This window comes from Miniopterus natalensis, chromosome 8 (assembly GCF_054644295.1).
Source record: "Miniopterus natalensis isolate mMinNat1 chromosome 8, mMinNat1.hap1, whole genome shotgun sequence".
Classification (NCBI taxonomy): Eukaryota; Metazoa; Chordata; class Mammalia; order Chiroptera; family Miniopteridae; genus Miniopterus; species Miniopterus natalensis.
The window spans coordinates 47103263-47122500 of record NC_142088.1 but is presented as its reverse complement, the minus strand read 5'-3'; the positions used below and the strand labels follow the sequence as shown (position 1 = coordinate 47122500).

Below are 19238 nucleotides of genomic sequence, written 5' to 3'. Positions count from 1 at the left end.
AAATGGTTATAAAGAACAATGTTTGAATATACGTCAGATGAAAAAAGAAAAAAAATGAATATTCTCTAGTAACTGTATATAATCCACAAGGAAACAACACACACGCACACACACACGCGCACACACAGGAGTGAGAGAGGTGAGAGAGACTTAGCTTTAAACCCAGAAATCAACTTTTGCTTTTTTTGTACCATAAAGCAACAAGAAAGAATGAATGTGCTCCCAACCTTGGTGTACGACAGAACCATTTTATAAATATTTAACATTCTATAGGACTGATTCATATATTCTCACACAACTCTGTGGCAAGGCTGACCCACGCTGCCGACATTCTACATATCACTGAGACAGGGAGGTGAAATTTTCCTGCTTTCAGTCTAATTGTCTTTGACAATTGCAGTGCCTAGTGCTACACTGCTTGTGTTGTATTTAAAAACAAGGGAAAGAGGAGAGACTTGTTCATTAAAGATGCAGTATCCCTGGTTCACACAAATGCATCTGGCAGGTTCAAAATCGAATGTCAACCAGAGGTCTTAGCAGAGTGTGAGCTTCAGTTCATGCGTTGGTTAGTCACGAGTACAGCTGGTTTTGAATTCTGAAATACTAATAGCTCCATTTTTGCTAATGTGCTTCATATGAAAATCTGCAGGTGATTCAACAACCAAAGGCTTTACTTTTCAAAAGAAAAAAAAAATTAAAACCCTATAAATTGTGAAGTGGTCATGTATATCTTTGCACATGTGAAGAAAGGAAGGAAACAGTTCCTTCTGAATAATGTAAAATAGATGTTAGTTTTAAAGTTTAAATAGGTGGTAGTGAAAACGGCACACACACACACACACACAGACACGCACTAATTATTTATATATATATTAGAACTTTACTTTAGTGGCCTCAATAGTTCAACAAACTGTGTCCCTTTCACTTTGCAAAATACAGCTTCATGGATCACAATACCCAATTCTTGTCAAGAAACACAAGAATGGGATTATAGCATTACCTTTCTGCTTGGAGTTGGGCACATTTTAGGAGAAATTCTAAATGCCTCTAAAACATGTTTTCCAACCCACAAATATATTTAAATTTACAAAGACCTCTTGTAGGAATTAATTTGGACCTTTTTGAATGTAGTGTTTTGAAAACTGCATAGCCAAGTACTATGCACCCCATGTAGACTGACCTTGCTATTCTACATAGCATAGCCTCTGGATAACTTTTATCACTTGCCCAGATGGTGTTTGGCCTATGTATTTTAGTGGAATGGTTTATTTTCTCCTTGATAGGTTTCAAATGCACAAGAAAACATTATACCCGTCTATCTGCATTTGAGTAGAATACAAACTGACTAATAGATAAACATTCTGTGTGAAAGTAAATAGCCTTAAAGTATACTGCCTTCACATCCCATTGATCAGCTCAGTCAGCAAAGTTTCCCATCCTGTCACTAGTGTTCTAAATATTTTGGGGAGAAGCATGCGGGAAGTGTAGAGTATTTCCATTTGTGTCACACATGAGGTTATTATGAACTACCTCTTGAATTTCTACTGATCCTTCTGAAGTGTTTCCTTCACTCCTTTTTTGTCCCTATTGGAAATGTTTTTGCAGTTGTGAAGAAGAGAATTAGGGGCTAAGTGGACTGGCTCAAATCCCTTGGTCAGACGGTAAGGGATTTAGGCTGGCTCATTACCTCCTTACCTTCATTAGTGGCCTTCTCCAAATTTTTAGCACTCAAAAAGAGGCCAAGAGTATGAAGCCCCATTACTCAGTTGTACTGTCACTGATTGTACACATCACTGCTGAGGATGCGGCACCCATCCCCCACTCCGAGCTCCAGAAGGGAGAGTCAGAAAAGAGCTCATTATTAGGCTAGTCCATAGAAGAGCTCATAATGCTGTCGTGTAGAATCAAAGAATCACAGGAGAGCACTATCTACTCAAAGGTCAGCCTTATCTCCCACAGCAGATCTTCATTTCTTCAGCATGCCCAATTTCCTAAGAGATCAAATCCTAGAATTCGGGAGGCTAAATGAAATTCACACATGAATTCAGCTTCTGCCTAAATACATGGATTTTTGACCACTGAGATCTCAAATGTAATTTTTAAGTCACTTAAAGCTAAAAGCCAATCTGCATGACTTTATTTTCAGTTTTATAAATGAGTGTAAAACATAATAGTGCAGTCACATATTTGGCATTAACTCTTACTAGCCACAAAAAAATATGGATCAATATTGGATTTTCCAAAGTTGTCTAAATAAGACTGGGTATATCAAAACTTGCCGGTTGCTTTCAAGTGAACACAGTATGTTGGCGGAAATGAAATGTAATGTCTAAAAGACAGAAAATAGGTCAGTACTTTGCAAAAGTAAACTTGTCAGTGAGATCAATATGAACCTAGAAGTTAATGGGGATATTAGAATTTCCTTATAATAATGGGTGTGCAGGGTAGAGCTAAAACTCAATTGTAGCATTTCTTCACTTGTGAAAAGCAGAGGATGTACTTAAGTATTTTTTGTATCCTTAATGAAAGGCACTGCTTTTTAATGTGGAATATTTATATGTAACATGGTTTTGATTCATAGAAGATCATAGTAAATCAAATTCTGGTTCATTTGCTCAGTTTTTAGCAACGCGAAAAATAATAAAAACAAGGAGTAATGGATCAAGCATCATAAAATTTCAGAAATATCATGAAGTTCTCATTAGCTGTCTCTATGTTGTGTTTCAGAGAATTTGACATTGTGGATGAAATCAATAAAAATTCTTGAAGAAAAAATAATAACAGAAAGAACTTTCTTGGGGCTTTCCATTGCATTTATTTAAAGTTTTAAAAAATGTACATCACTTTTTTGAATACATAAAATGCCAGTGCTTTGCAACAGTTTTGTTACTGCATCTCTCGACTAAAAAAAAGAGGGAAGGGAAGAAAAAAAAAAAAAACAGGAAAAATACATTCAAAAAGCCAGGCTGTCTGCTTATGCACGGGCAGTGGCTTTGGAAAGCTACAGCCTACACTGTGTCTGTTCAGAGGCATTGCCGAGCATCAGTCAGCTATCAATGAAAAGTTGCACATAAAGCATTAAAGGATACAAAGAACAACTTGGTGGGGAGCAGGAGAGGAATGGGAAATTAAGAAAAATGCCACATATGCTATCGGGGCGGGAGCCAGAATCAAGTAGACGTAAGCAGGAACACTGATATATGTGGAACCTAGATTTCTGGGAGAAGATGGAAGAAAACAGAGTGACATGTTTGGCAAGCTAGAGTGTGTGTGTGTGTCCACTTCTAATTTTCTACTTTACTTTGCAAGAGAAATGTAACAAAACTGAGGTAGACATGAATGTGGGAGCACTGCAGCCCAGGAGAGTTTAAAACGAGAAGCAAAATTGCACTGACGAGAGAGGAGTCAAAAAGGAGAGGAGATGTAGACTTTCTTTGTGGATATATATAAGTTGGTTGGAATTTTTTTGTATTTATTTTTATATACGTATTTGTTTGTTTGGGTTGCTGTCTTCTGCATTCTGTCAAACAGCACGGCAAGCCCGTAAGCTCAATTAGGGAACAGAATGACACCATTCCCAGCAGTTTTAAGAGAGAACTTGCAAATCACCACACTCCCACCTATGCAGGAACACGCAGTCCTAGTTTTTAGGTACTGTGACTTTCAGGGTCCGAAACAGGTTTTGCAGCTGACTGTCCTAGACACTAACACAAACTGAGTAAGTAGCTTTCCATTAACCAGTGTACCTTTTAAGAACATTTTCACTTCATTATCAAGGAGCAATGTACGAAGAACTCTTGCAGTTACTGACATAAAGAATTACTCTGCTCTGGTTAATTCCCCATAATTAGTAAAAGAACCTTTTTTAAAAAAAAACACCTTCCATTTCTACTTTAAATTGTAAATATTCAGTTGTATCACACTTCATTATTTTTCTGGATACATTCAAAGTAATTTTCCTTGCTATTTTCCAATTGTTGAGGTAAACATACATTTTAATATAAAGTAACATTGAAGCCTATCCCATTACTCTCAGCAGTACATAGTGCTTTCAACACATTCCTTTGAGGTACTGTACAAATCACAATCGCTTTCCTGAGTTTTTGCAGACAAGAACATTAAAAGAAATGAACTGCAGAAATTAAGGTCCAGATTACCGTTACCCTGTTTACCTGTTCTTAGTTTAATACCGCAGAACAGACAGGATTGAGGAATACTGTTGCTCTTAAAATGGCAAAAATCTGGTTTTCTGTCATAACACAACCGTTCATCTCTTTAGTCCAATAATGTTTGAAGTTAAAGCTCTTTATATTAGCACATGCCACCAATGTAATTGTGAGGCAAACAAAAAAATAAAGCACCACTCCAGGCACTTGACAGCAACTAAATCTCGAGAACAGCAGAATGGAATCAACACACGAGGTTCATGTCCTTCCGAAGTCAACACACTTGCACCTTGCTCCTTGGTGAGTGTTGTCTGGCTTGAACCGAACTGAGCATCCGCAGATGCTTCCTGTCATCTGGGGCTTTCAAATCAGAAGCTCTCCTTCGATGCATTTTTCCTCCAAATCTACCCTGACTCTAAAGATGCAACTCAGTCGTCGTCTTCCCCAGTACCCTTTGCAATTTAAACACTACTGGAAAGGGGCTCTATACCCTATGTAGCGGGCTTTATGTGTGTGTGCCAACATTCATTACACTTTTTTAAAGAAGTTATCACTGACTGCAACCAAACATTTTGTTCCATTCAACATACATATCAAGCTCTTTTTGAGATATGCTAGGCTGAATCTTGCAGAAAGCATTTTCAAAGTCTTGATACGTAATGGGCCTCAACTGGCCGGGCAGAATGGCTGAAAGGTCTGTGGCTGGCATGGCGTGGAGGGGGCCCACCGCCGCTTCCTGACACAAATGAGCCACATCTAGTCCAGAAAAGCCTTCTGTGCGCTGGACGAGCAGTGCAAACTCCTTTTCATTGAGACAGTAATTGTGCTGTGAGAGCAGTTGTACTATTATCTGGTGCCTCGCTGTGCTGTCAGGAAGTGGGATTAAAAGTCGTTTCATGAAGTACCTCCGAAGAGATTCATCTATTTCTTCTGGTTTACTGGTGGCACAAATTACTACGATTTGGTCCTCAGCTGATGTTAGTACAGTGTCCAGCTGCATCAGAAACTCGGTTCTCATCCGGCTGACTGGACTGTGCTCCTCACTCACTTGAGAGGAGAGAAGCATGTCAATGTCACTGACAAAAATCACCGAGGGCTGGCGACACCTGGCCACGAGGAAAGAGGCATGGATGATTTTCTCCGCTTCTCCTAACCACTTGGCAACTAGTCCAGAACCAGCGATTTTGAAAAACGTGGCCCCCAGCTGACTAGCTATGCATCTGCCCAATAATGTTTTGCCTGTTCCTCGAGGGCCAAATAAAAGGATGCTCCGAGGTAAGGCCGTCAGTCCACTGAATGCGTCTGACCTCAACACTGGCCACAAAACCTCCTCTTTAATGACAGCCTTGACCAGGTCCAGACCGGCAATGTCGCTCCAGTCCACGGGCGGTCCTTGGGTGATGATCTCGTTGGTCACCAGGTCAATGAGGTGCGTGTCTGTGTTCTTCAGTTGCTCGTCCACAGAGTGGTTGGATGAGGTAGCTGCACGGAGCCCAGGGCCCTGCATCGGGTGAGAGAGGAGCTGCCTGTGCTCATCCCCACGCTCGCTCAGTACCGGCGACGTGTACTTCCCAAAGGACTCGCTCGATCTCGATCCCAGTGAATTTTTAGCAGTACTGTAGGAAGGAGGGGTCAGAGCCCTACTGGACTGGCTGCTGAATTTTCTTTGCTGCTCAGAGGACATTAGCTGCTTCGTTGGCTTAAATGCTAAGGATGATGTTTCAGCACTTCTGTCAAAGCCGTTCCCCCGATTTGAGTTTGAAATGCTGTTGTCGGGCATTCTGTACATAGGACTCTGTGTAGATCTCTGTTGGCCATAGCTGTAATTTCCATAACTGGAGTCCATATCACCTTGCCCTGCCATGTAGAAAGCTTTTCTTTTGAGAGAGCTCGCCGAACTGTTGGTCAGGGCGGAGGGTGCGATCGGTGTCAAACCATGACCCTGGTAGGTGTAGCCGGGAACAGTGGTGGGGGGCAGGGGGGTAGGAGCAGGGATTCCTGAAGGCAGGTATGCAGAAGGAGGCGGTGCACCCCCAGGGCTGTACCCGGATCCCACAGCGGTCTGAGGGGGATAGCTAGCAGAGGGATAGCTATAACCGGAGAGGTTAGAAGTCCCGTTGTAGCCAGGGACCAGGGCTGGCGGCGGCGGAGGTGGTGGTGGTGGCTGTAGGAGCCCAGAACTATGCAAAGGAGACGGATGAGGCGAGGGAAGTGCAGGTGCTGCTTGGCTACTGTAAGTAGAATGCAAATACGATCCGTTGTATCCCGGGGCATATTCCTGAGACGGGAGCCCTGCATGAAGACTAGGTACTGTGTGGCTTCCACAGGTACTACTTGAGTAGCTAGGTTCTGTCAGGTTGCTGGCCACCCCAGGAGAGCTCCCTATACTTGCAGAGACATCTGCTGGAGGGAGGGCTGAACTGACTCCAGCTTTGCTGGCAGTGATAACATCTGGAACACAGTTCATGGGATAAACAGCTTCTGAATTCAAGGAAGGTTGCCAGGGTTCGCTTTCATTTTTCCGACCATTCACTAGTCCTGACGGTGCGTCCGAGTAGTTGCTGAGTACAGGCCGGTCCACGGGGCCTTCCAAAATGCCAGAATACTTCTCTGCATATTTTTTTAGTAGGTTGGATGCTGTCAGAGCAGATATGTCATCGTTTGCCCAAGCATACTGATAGGTGCGCTGCAAATGACCTCTGTAGGCTTCGACTTTGTGGGCGGGAGACCGAGTGGTCGAGGTGATGTCAAAGTGCTGCTCTGGCCACTGGGCATGCTCCGGCGTCCACTGCATCTTCAAGCCTGAGGATTTGGGGGAAAAGAGTTAAGTTACTTACTCATCAGAACGGTTAAAGCCCCCAACTGCTTTTACCTATTATTTTCCATGAATAATATCAACGTTATAAAAGATTTCCTCATTTTATAATACCTGCCTTAATCGCTATAATATGTATACTTTAAAATGGATTGAATTTCAGCCCTGTATAAAAAGTAGACTGAATTCAAATGAAAACCCTGTAGAAGACCTATTTTTTTTTCCATTTTTAACTCAAGAAAATCTATTTCTGTTAAGCCTATTAAGTCACTTGCTACGCAGACAGAGAAACACATATATATGTACACACACACTCCTGTCAAGTTAGAATTCAGTCATAGGTTCTTACAGTAAAATATGCATACATTTTAAATATCCAGCAAGTGATAGTATTAACACACAATATCTAGCTATTCTGTCTCTTCACATCACAGTTTCTGTTTTATATTTTAACCAATATAAAAATGAGACACAGCTGACAGATCACATCTAGGATACCTCTCTTATTTGGTACTGAACACCTAGTTAGCGCAGTATAATGCTCCCTGCACAGAACAATATGACACAGACATAGCAGGTCATTCCATAATCCAACTCTCATCTAAAGTGGTCCACGACAGTTTCAAATCTGCTTCGTGGAGTGCAGCAAAGCAATCTCCCAGGCAGCGCTCCATCGCTTTCATCGCACAAAGCCTACAACTCGGTATGAATTACAACTGGCTCCTTTCTGCCTCTCAGTTCTGTTGTTGAGTCCCTGAAAAAAAAATACAGGCATCACTTGTCTGTCGGTCTCCTAGCTAGCGTTCGCCCTCTTTTCCTGACAGTCCTTCTCTCTGCCTCACAGCCTCCAAGTTACGGAGAGGAGAAAATATCTATGTGGCTAGATCTATATCTACATTCTATATATCCACCTCTCTCTCTATATATAGGTAACATATTATAATATATATATATAGAGAGAGAGAGAAAGTAATAGGTGAAAGGGAAGACAAGGAGAGAATAAGAGAGACCCTGGATTCTAACTCTACGTTTCTATGGGAAACAGTGTGTGGCAGAAACTCAAATAGTACAACCAGGTATTGAGGTGCTACAGGTAACTCTGTCATCTGTTAGATTACTAGCTAAAGCAAGGTGACAGTGTAGCAGACTATAAAACTATTTTCTCATTGAACAGAAAACACTAAGCAGTCAGAGAATCGTTTGAATTTTACAGTTTAAAGAGACCTAAGAAATTACCTTCCTTCACAGATTAGACAACCAGTACCAAGGGGATTCCTGATGGACCCTCGAGGACCCACATGTAGTTAGTTACAGAAGAGCACTGGAACCCTGTTCTATTCCCTGGTGCCAGCTCATCCCATTGTAATCTCTGCTGCTTGGAGCACGTCCCCTCCTGGTTCAGCTGTATTAAGCAGGCCCCCTTAATCGCCTCTGCATTCCCCGGAGTGAATTTCGCAAACTATCTTGCTCCCTCTGGCAGAGTCCTTGGTAAGGAGGAGGCCTGGTCTAAATGAAGCTTCTGTGGCATCCGCTCTCTCCTGAATCTCCCAGTCCATTGGGACGGCTCCTGCCCCTTCCTGCTTCCTTCCCCCAAACCCTTGAGCTCTCCTTGCCCGCCGCTGGCTCCTGACATGCCGGCTTTGACTTACTGAGCTAAACGGAACACGGCGCAGAGTTTGGTAACAGAGTGGCATGTTGATTCCCTTCTGACTCCCTCTTCCTTGTTTGCAAAACCATCGCACCAGACACTGGAAGTTAATTAGCAGGATGATGCTGTGCTAATTGTGTTAATTTACAAGGTTTTAGTCAAAGAGAATCATGCCAGGGCTGGCACTGCTGTCATGCTTCCGACTTAATGATTAAAAAATACTGAAAACAAGGTAGGAAGGATTGCAGTAATTACACAATAAATGAATAAAGTAACAGGACTCATTTGCAAATATATTTCACTGCAGTTGTACTCATTTGCATTTGGATTTTTTAAAAGGATCCATGTAGATATTCGTTGGCAAATCACCATCTCAGTTAAATTAAGTCTGAAAGCTGCACAGTATAACTTAATCAAGCTTTACCAATTTTTTTTTAGTAGAAACGCTAAAGACCTTGCTTCTTTTGTACATGCAACAGATTATTTCTTCACTTTCCCTCGCTCTCCCTAAAAATTCACGTTTCTCATTTCAAAGTCTGTCTTTTAGTAACAATCTCATCAAATTGGAAGAAAAAAAATTGTAAAATCCGGATGGAGTGCAGCTTGCATCACTTCACTCCAAGAAACTCTGGGTGTGAGTTCTAGGAAGAGCTAAAGTGATATTCTTAATTGTTTCTGTTTTCTCAATCATTATTTTTTTAAGGGGGAGGAAAACACACCGCAAAATGGGTGAAATGACCGAAACCATACTTGAAGGGGAAAAGATGCAATTTTAATGAAGCAGCATTTCAGGAATCATACTTTCATTAAATTCAACTGGAAATTATTAAGAGCAAATCACCAGGAACCAATCGCAAGTAATCAGTATCTAAATTCTTCTAGTGTCATGGGATTTACTTCAAGCCTTATAAAAAGGAGAGAATATTAATGTGACAGTAATGTAGAGCTGTCTAAAAGACCTACAAATTCATTAGTCCTGTAAATTATTTCCAGGGAATTTCTATTAGGATTTTTTTCTTTAAAAGATTATCAAGATACAGAGTTGAGAAAATAAGAACACACATATGTTATGAGTAAGAATTTGATTAGATTGATACAGAAGAAACATTTAAATAAATGTCTTGAAACAAGGTTTCAGAAAATAATTTACTACAAATGCAACACAACACAACACCACACAATACAACACACATGCTAAAGGGCCTGGCTTCCTTTCAGTCAGCTGAACTAAGCCACTGTTGTCATGAGTTATCACACATACATAACAAAAATGATTTTTTATAATGCCCATTGTAAAACAAACAAAACTGCTTTAGATTTAGATTATTAAAACATACACAGAAGATGGGCAGCCTTCCACCTGTATTCACTTAAATTTTTTTTCTTGTAAATTAATCATTTATAAAAATACACATAAAATGATCCTGGTAAGTTTTAATCACTAGAAGAGACAGGAATATAAAGTTTAAATAAAGTAGGCTGGCTATTGTCACTGGGTATTTTTGCATAGTTTAGCTACAGCAAAACTAAATTTCGTAAGATTTCTATTTCACCAGAAATTAAGTAAAGATCCTATTTATCAAAATTATCTATTTGAAACAACTACGGGAAATACTATTGCCTTTAGGTTCTCATGCTATTTTTGGATGTGCTTACCAAGATAATTGAAAGTTTACTTATTGATGCATACTAAATAACAATAATCTTAGCACGGCTGCAAAAGCAAGACTGAGCTTTAACTAAATAACTTAAGGGAACGGAATTATTCACATCCCCTGAAACACAAGTACTTATCCAGTGCTTTAAAATCATCAATATTATTTAAGAATGTAAGTTAATAGTTTACTATAAGCTAGTTCTTACTGTCAGTAGGCGCTGAAGAAGCCAGTGTTCAGACAGCCCTGGCCTTGGGAGCACAAAGAGCTTTCTCATCAGTTTCTTGAATTTTAATACTAATTGTAAGTAGAACCAAACTTGTTTTTGTTGTGGTTATTATTGCTCTGTTTATTGGTGGTGATATTTCTGATGTGAAATGGATACAAAACATAGACTCAAATGTTCCTTGAACAAAAAAGCATGCTCCCTTTGATGGTCTTGCTGTTATCTGCGAGTAAGAAGCAGCAGATGCGTGTCACTTATCTTGGCACCCAAATAATAAGATGGGTTTTAAAAACAGCTTTCATATGGTTTCTTTTTGGAACATGAAGAGGAAACACTCAGGAACAATACTATTTTAAACATTATTAGAGAAGCGACTCTGGAAAAATAACTCCCACTGTTGTTTAGAAATAGCTTAAATAGGTACAATAAAAATTCAGAAAACAGTGGAAAGGAAGAAAAATTGTTCTTAAAGATAATTGAAGCATTGCTCCAAAACATCAATTTTTATTTTTGATATGATCAGAAAATTCCTAACACAGCTAGCAAATTTTACAATGCAGTGTGTTTGTTTTTAAAAATGTGCAATTTAATAGAAAATTGCTTTTAAGATACTTTAACATGTTACACAAGAATGACAGATTCTACAGTAAAAAGCATGAGCGCTTTGTTATTTTATTATAGGATTAATTCATGTATGTATAAATGAGCACGTCTTTATTTCCCATAAAACTGGGCAGTCTACATAACACTTTCATTGTCATCCCCACGACTGTTTCATAACTTAGCGTTAATTACTAAGCAGTTGCTGCCTCATCGCTTTACTTCCTCCATTTTGCTCTTTCACTGTTTTGAAACGAAACAACTGTGGCATCATTCAAAGTTGTGTCACAGCTTCAGAATTATCAAGAAACTCTTGTATAGGAAAGTGAAGGCTATAAAAACAACTTTCTGAATGGGAGGAAATTGGAAATAAAAGACTAAGCCTTCTAGAATCTATTTTTAGCCCACATTCCTGGAAATATTAATTGAAGGCTCACTGCTCCAGCCCCAGCACACACGCTAGTCAGCAGCTCGCCAGGTCTACACAAGCTGCTCTCTGCCCGGCTCCCGGGGGGGAGCTGGCTGCTGGGGACTCGGCCGTGATTTGTGGGCGCTCTCAGGCTCTAAGGACAGGGACCTGGGGCAAACACCTGCAGGCACGGCGGCTGGCCTGCCTGGGACAGCGGGGCCCGCTCTCAGGGGCCTGCGACATCGCCTCGCCCCTGACACTCCTTTGGGCTACTGTCCCTCTGAAACTTTCAGTCTTATTTTTTTTAAATATATGTTTTTTAAAAATCCAATACCATATGTAGCAAGGTTCCTCTCCAGAAAACAATCCCTACTAAGGTGATATAACAAAGTAATTACAGTTTCCAGCCCCCTCAGCTTCATGCAGCGGCTCCATCGCCTTGTAGGTGGAACGTGGCGGAGCGCACAGAGCTGGCAGCGTCTCGGTTAGAGGGGAGCCGATTCACTGGCTAAAAACACAGGTTCAAGCACGGACGACCTTCTGAGCGGGCCCGCGGGCGCCCTGCCTGTGCCAGAGCTGCCTGCCACTCTCCCTCCCGGGCAGGGGGGCCCAGTGAAGGCCCGAGCGGGCTGGGCAGCGCTCTCCTTTGCCCAGCGCCCCTCGTAAGCCGAGAGGCCCGCACAGTAGTGTATCTACTGTGACTTCAGCGAACCCATTTGATCTAAAAACTTCCCCAGGCCATTTCCTCATAGTCCCTAGCCTGAAGAAGTCACGTCAAATCAGAAAGGAACAGTAAGGGAAAAGTGAGGGGAAGAGCACAGAAATTACACGTTCTCTTTAATCTATTTAATTTGGCTCCATCTTTGGGACACAAAAATGAGAAGTCCTGTATAAAAGGAATTTGATGCAGGGGCTGTTCACTTAGTCAACACACTGAGGGCCCACTCTGTGTAAAGTTCTGTGGTTCAATTCTGAGAAGGTAAATCAGGGGAAACCTTTTTGCTTACCAAGCAATTAAACGTTTCCGGTTTTCTGTCTTTATAATTTTACATTCACTCATATGTGGAAGCCAGTAAACAACACGAACTAACAAGCAAAGCAGAGACAGACTCATAGATAGAGAGCAGGCTGACAGCTGTAAGGGGAGTGGCTGGGGGACTATGTGGGGTGTGGGGTGGAGGGATTGAGCAAAACAGAAACAAAAAGGGAAGAAAGTCATGGAGGACAACAGTACAGGGTCTGCTGGGACGTGCGGGGTGGAGGAGGGTGGGGGATAAAAGGTGATGGGAGGAGACTTGACTTGGGGTGGTGAGCACACAATACAGCCTACAGATGTGTCGTGGAAATGTGCACTTTAAACTTGTATAATTTGGTTAATCGGTGTCACCCAAGGAATTCAATAAAGAGGAAAAATATTAGACTCTAAATTCTCTAAAATTAGACTCTTGGATTAGTAAAGATTAAGGGAGCTTTAAAGTGACCTAGTCCCCAATCCAGACAGCCTCGGTTACAGTTTGGCCCTTTACTTACTGTGGGGTCATGTGGGGTTGATTACTGTTTTTCTGTAACACAGTTTTATTTGGGCGGTGTCACTAGATTGTTGGGATAGGAAGAAACTGGAGAAAACATAAGAAGGTTCTAGAATTGTGTTTGAAGAGTGACTACCCCAAGCTTGAGAATCAAGCCACTGGCATTGCTCATCCCATCACTTGTTTGGTCTAATCTTGGTGAAGTCAGCACATCACACTCAAGAGTTTCGGCTGAGACATGGGCGGCAATGGTATAATATGTTACTGGACTGTTAAGATTACTTAAAGTAATATTTGTGAAAATACTTTGCAACTGTATACTGCTATACAAATATTTTTGTTATTCTTTTCTTTTGAAAAAAGCCAGAGGTGCATTAACAACAAACTGACTGGACAGAAAAAAGTAAAATCACTCCTAGAATTTACAAATCACTTCAATGTCAGGACAGCTATGGAAAAGGAAATTTTCCAGCGGGAATGGTGGTTATAAGAAAGGTACAGAAATTCTTTAATACTCAGCAAAACACAGAGCATGATCTCCTTAATCAAAAAGGTGTCAAAAATTCAAAATTTTTTCGTAGCATTTTATTTCTTTTTAATGTTATATTTGCCTCAATGTTGTAGAGACCACAACTAAGAAACAAAGCACTTAGAGGTTTGAAACCAGTTAAGAATGATCTCAAAACCTGCAGTCTCAAAATAAGATACTCTAATTATATAGCAAGGCTGTCAAATGATTTTTCTCCTTTAAATCACACTTTCACACCTCAAGACTCCAAATTATAATACATTTTGCAGCAAATTACTCTCTCCCCACATCCCACCTTATTTGCATAAAGCAATCCTTTTTAACAATCATGAAGGCATTTCTAGCTAAATGGCCCTCAGTAAATATAGTTCAGATACCTCACCCTGTAACAGAAAAATTGCCACCTGACAGCCGGAGGGCAGTGTGTAGCCTGCAACTATGTTTTGTTTGGCCAGCACAGGGTTTTGAAATCAGCCAACTTTATATAAAATAATTTGTGTTCCCATACTTCCCATTTTTCAAGTTGAATGATCTTAAAATACTAAACCTCATTCTTGCCGGGCAACAGTTGGATGGATCTGAGAACCATCCGCCCCCATTGGACATGGCATGCCCTCCACTTTGTCACGGTGATCCCCTTCCCTATTACATCAGGTATTTTTATGGTATTTACTGGTCACATAAGCAACTGAATTTATGACTTCACTGTGATGCTTCAAGCTCCAGTTTTAGCACTTAACTACATTTTCTTGAAAACTAGTGCTCTTAATCTTAAAAAAAAAAAAAAGTCTCTTTAGAGCAAAATTTTTCCAAATACTATTTATTACATGCATTTTTGCCCTCTTAATCAGGGTACAAAGTAATTGGTATTTTTCTTACTGATTCAGTCTCATTAATACAACAGTATAGAATGATGAATAATGATTTGAAAAAAACTGGTTTCCAGATTGCTGTTATTTCAGTATTTTCCCCTTTGTTGTAATTTGTTGAGATCCTTTTCCTAGCTATTTTCCTTTGGCAATCCATGTCATCCCTAATGTTTCTTTGAATCTGCCATAGGTTCTGATACCAAAACCAAAGCTTCATTTAATTGTAAAGCATCTCCTATTAGTCAATCATGAGTTTTAGTACAACTTTTGAGGGACTGTTTAAGTTCCTCTAAATTTATACTTCTTATTTCTTATAGAAAGCTGTTGGGTGGATAGTATTTAGATGGTCAACTGATCTCTGGGCTTAAGCAGAGCCTGTATTCAGTGTTACAGGCACCATGACTTGGACTAGAATGGTATATTCAATTAAACGGTATATATTGAATTAAATTTATGGGTGGCTTATGATCTGAATTAGTTTTCCTGAAAGGCATTCAATTTTATTTGCAGCAACAAAATATTCACTCACCAAAACGTGACCAAATATAAAAATGAATATTTTGCCAACATTTCACACTGACGATGAAGCTTGCTATGCATGGGTCGGACAGGTCATCATTTTTAACATGCAAGACATATAAAGAAGATGGCTTGCATTTATGAGGCTGAATGCATAAGCACTTATGCAAAGCAAATTACACTGATGAACGAAATGTCACTTTTAGTCCACTGAACTTGATATTCAATATATGATCAGGATAGATTGTCTATCACTTAAAGCAACCCAGGAAATCATAATCCTAATTCAAATAAATATCTTTTTTCTGTAGGGGTCTTAAAATTTCCATTACTTAAATCAAAGTATTCAAGTGAACATATAATCACACTCATAAAATACTTATATTTTAAAGTTATAATTTAGATTTATGTTGGGATTTTTGGCAGAAGGTAGGTTTTACAAAAGTTTATGTGTAAATATTTTTTAGTAATCTAGATCAAGTAAAAATGCTGTCCAAAAGTCTGTGTATATACTAACATAATTAATTCAAAAGAACATACAACTATGCATATACATGCAACTTAAAATACACAAGTGATTCATATTCAGCATCTTAGTATTTAGTGTCAGGTGTCATCAACTATTGCAAGGGAAAGATTATGAGAGTTAGTAGATAAGAGAATTGATTTTCCCAAGTTAAATGTTATTTTGTTTAATCTACCTATGAGAATGATTTTAAACAATTTTTTTTGGTTAATCCTTTCCTGGGGATATTTTTACCATTAATTTTTAGAGAGAGTAGAAGGGAAAGAGAGAGACGGAGAGAGAGAAAGAGAGAGAAACATCAATGTGAGAGAGACACATAGATCAGTTGCCACCTGCACCTGTCAGCATGGGATCTAATCTGCAACCCAGGTTTGTGCCCTTGACCGGGAATCGAACCCTCGACCCTTCAGTGTGCAGGCTGACACTCTTAACCATTGAGCCACACCGGCCAGGGCTTTAAACAATTTATAATCAGTTTAAATAGCGCTTGATAGTTAACCTTTAAAGTTGTTACTTTATGGCCTTTCATTTCTCATGCCTGTCTTCTCTTTTTCCATATAAGTTTTCAATCCATTAAGGCCATCTACCCTGTCGCCCAGTTCCTTTTGTCACACAAAGATCATCAGGACATACCACATATGTCCATAGGGACTGCCAGTGCTAATAAATATGTATGTTCTGTGTCACAACAGAGCGCTCCCCTTGTTCTGCAGTATCAACCCTCTTATGTGTGTAAATACCAGGTGAGCTGTAGCGTGCAGGGATAAATGGAGTTAACACAGCCTGAAAGCTGCCTGCTAGATTCAGAGGATCTGGCCTGTATGACTGATACAGAAAGAGAAATCCAAATGCCAAAAATATTGTGTGTTTTCTATGTGTTTTGAATCTTTATTTTTAAAAACAACTCTGCTGAGATAACATTACCATTGTTTTAAAGTTTGAAGTTATTCCAACTCATTCTCAAGATACTGTTGTGCTATCATATAAAATAAATTTGCACTTTTAATTCACACAACCCAGACATGGTACCAACCTTGAATTATGACATGGCTGGTTAATTTCCTCATTCACAATCTTAAAATATCATGTTAATCATTACGTGCACATATAGCTATTTGTAAATAGTCACTTGTGTGTGTGTATTCTACTTCAAGTATATAAATGCAAAGCTCAATTTAGTTATATTTAAACTGAACTATATTCATTTTTGCCCAACACATCGTGCTGACATGGGTCAGTAAACAAATTCAGAACCTCCCAAGCGCCATGACCTTGTGTAAGATGGAATTTGCAATGATGTTTTTTCTCTGTGCTCCTCTGGAACTTTATTCAAAAAAGGCAGTTTACATAAAACAAAACAGATAATTAAGGATGCTTATTTAAGACTGAGACTCCCTCATATAAATTAGACAAAGGAATAAAAATATTATTTACATGTAAGTGTATAACTCTTCAACTATTTTCCTTAAAAACTCTTTGCTTAAGGTGACTCTAAAGTGTGCAAAGCAAAGCCCAGACAAAATTTGTTTAGGTTATTTATGCATTTTTCTCTTTTTGGCAGTCTGTGCATTAATTTTTAATGCAATAGCAAAATAGTGTCTTGGACTTTGATAAAAAAAATATTCTGTAGTCAGGACTGGGTGACACAGTGCATTAATTCAGTGTCCTTCACTCCTGGGACCTTGTATAATTTAGTCCAGCCTGAAGAAAATAACTTTGATGTGAAGGCAGCGGAAAAAGCTACATATGAAATGAGTTTTGGTAGGTTTAGTGTTGTTTCTTCTGTATAAGACAACGTATGAAGATAAAGTGCTTTAGAATACAATCAACAGGGTCGCGGATTAAAAGTGAAGAGTTCTCGGCAGCAGCAGTAGTTTCCTCACCTCTCCATTCTCTCCCCACCTGGCCGCATTCTATGGTCTGGGGAAATAAACCTCAGCATCACCTATAATTGGGATGCTCTAATTTCCAGATAAACAGAACATTGTTAAAGTGCAGTGTGAATGACAGTCCAGTCGTTAGCGCATTGGCTCTTCGATTTGTAAAAATAAAGAATGCTGCACAATGAAACAGAATCAGAAAGGATCAGCCTTCTCAAAGAAAGCGGCGTTTCCTACCCTGGAGGGGGTGCCCCGCAACCAAGTTCTTGGGGAGATGCTAACGATAGGAAGGACCACAGGAAATTGTTTCTTCAAATTCCGTTTGATTGTCTTTTCTATGACAATATTTAACTGCACAATTTCATCTACTGTTATAATGTCATTACATTAAAAAAAAAGTATAATCTGGCCAATTTGAATAAAGTGGTTGATCCAGTTGCATTAATCACATGAAATACATATTCCCCCTTCTTCATGTAATTCTACAATTAATTTCAACCCAACTCTCTTCTGTTGTGAATAAACATGGCTTACTTTGTCTCTAGCAGCATTTAAAAATAAAGTTGCTCTCAATATGGTCAAAAGAATTAAAGGCTATACGGATGTTACTTCTATATGGCTTAAGCTGTTCTACAATTTTATACTTACTGATGATCATGAACCATTTTATTAGCCTCCTTAGTTATGGGTAAGCTCTGATGATATTTCTTAAGAATTTTAAGGACAAGGGAGATTTTCCCAGTCACATTTTTTAAATTAGCAGATAACTTGAAAGAGATTTAATTCTAAAGTTTCTAGTTTCAGTTGTTTACATTCAAAGAGTAAATAAGTCAAATCTTCCAGCTACTTCTTCAAATTGTGTGCATCCTATTTAAACAAAGTCCCTAAACAACAGGCAAACCAGAACCTGCAGGTAATGCATGGAGGCTACACAGTAAAATCAAATCTAGGGGCCTGTTTATGTGTTACAGATGTAAGCATTACATCTGTAGTTGCAGAAAGGATACAGAAAAAAATGGGAGCAAATGACAGGTGGAGGATTTTTTTTTTTTTTTTTTTTTTTTTTAATCCTCACCTAGGAGACTCCCTCCACTGCTTTTCAGAGAGTGAGAGAATGAAACATGCCCTGACCGGGCTGGGGGTCAAGCCTGCAGCCCAGGTAGTTGCCCTTGGCCGGAACGAGCTGGGACCCTTCAGTCTGAGGGCCGATGCTCTAACCACTGAGGCAAACCGGCCAGGGCAGGAAAAGATATTTTTAAAATTGCTTTTATTCTAAAAATAATCTGCTTTACTAGCTTTATTATTAATAATCTCAAAATTCAAAGCACATTTTAAATTATTTAACTAGCAGGTAGACATCATATTTCTTACCAAAAGTAAGCATTACTCAAAGTTTTCTTTTACTATATTTTTATTGTTTGTGGCTTGAACCAAGTTATATACCTCAGAGTGTTCCCATAATTATAAAACTTAAAAAGCATCATTTATGGCCTCAAAATATACTTTGCACACTGTTTCCTTAACTGAGTACTCATTTTTAAAGAGGTCTTTACATGTGTACAGTTTTCTTCAAAAAGGAAACCTAGTAATTTTATTAAATCCTGAAACACTTTTTTTAATTGCACACAAAAAGAAAAACTTATTAAAATCATTTGAGATGAAATGTTTAAAAAATCCTTGACAAGCAAATAATTAAATTATATAATAATACTTAGGAAAGCACTCCAATTCTTAATTTAGAATTATTTTTGTGTTTTCTATACAAAAAAATTTTTTTTAAGCAGAAGAGAGAATTCATAGATATCATGATGAATCACAGGTCTGAAAGTACATTCCTATTCACTGAACCGACATACCTGAAACTGGT

At 39.3% G+C, this 19238-nt stretch overlaps 1 protein-coding gene across 3 annotated transcripts in view; it reads right to left on the bottom strand.

The window, feature by feature from the left end:
- Nucleotides 1–19238, bottom strand: part of FIGN (fidgetin, microtubule severing factor) — a 117856-nt gene that overhangs the window by 2039 nt on the left and 96579 nt on the right. For 2 of the 3 annotated variants that reach the window (XM_016197719.2, XM_016197790.2), the window contains one exon: nucleotides 1–6968. This exon is cut by the window's left edge and continues 2039 nt beyond it. In XM_016197719.2, the coding sequence (XP_016053205.2) occupies nucleotides 4717–6968 (2252 nt within the window). In that variant the 3' untranslated portion in view covers nucleotides 1–4716. Of the gene's footprint in view, nucleotides 6969–7479; nucleotides 7634–19238 lie in introns of those variants that run through there. The other variant, XM_087819812.1, reaches the window with a different exon arrangement.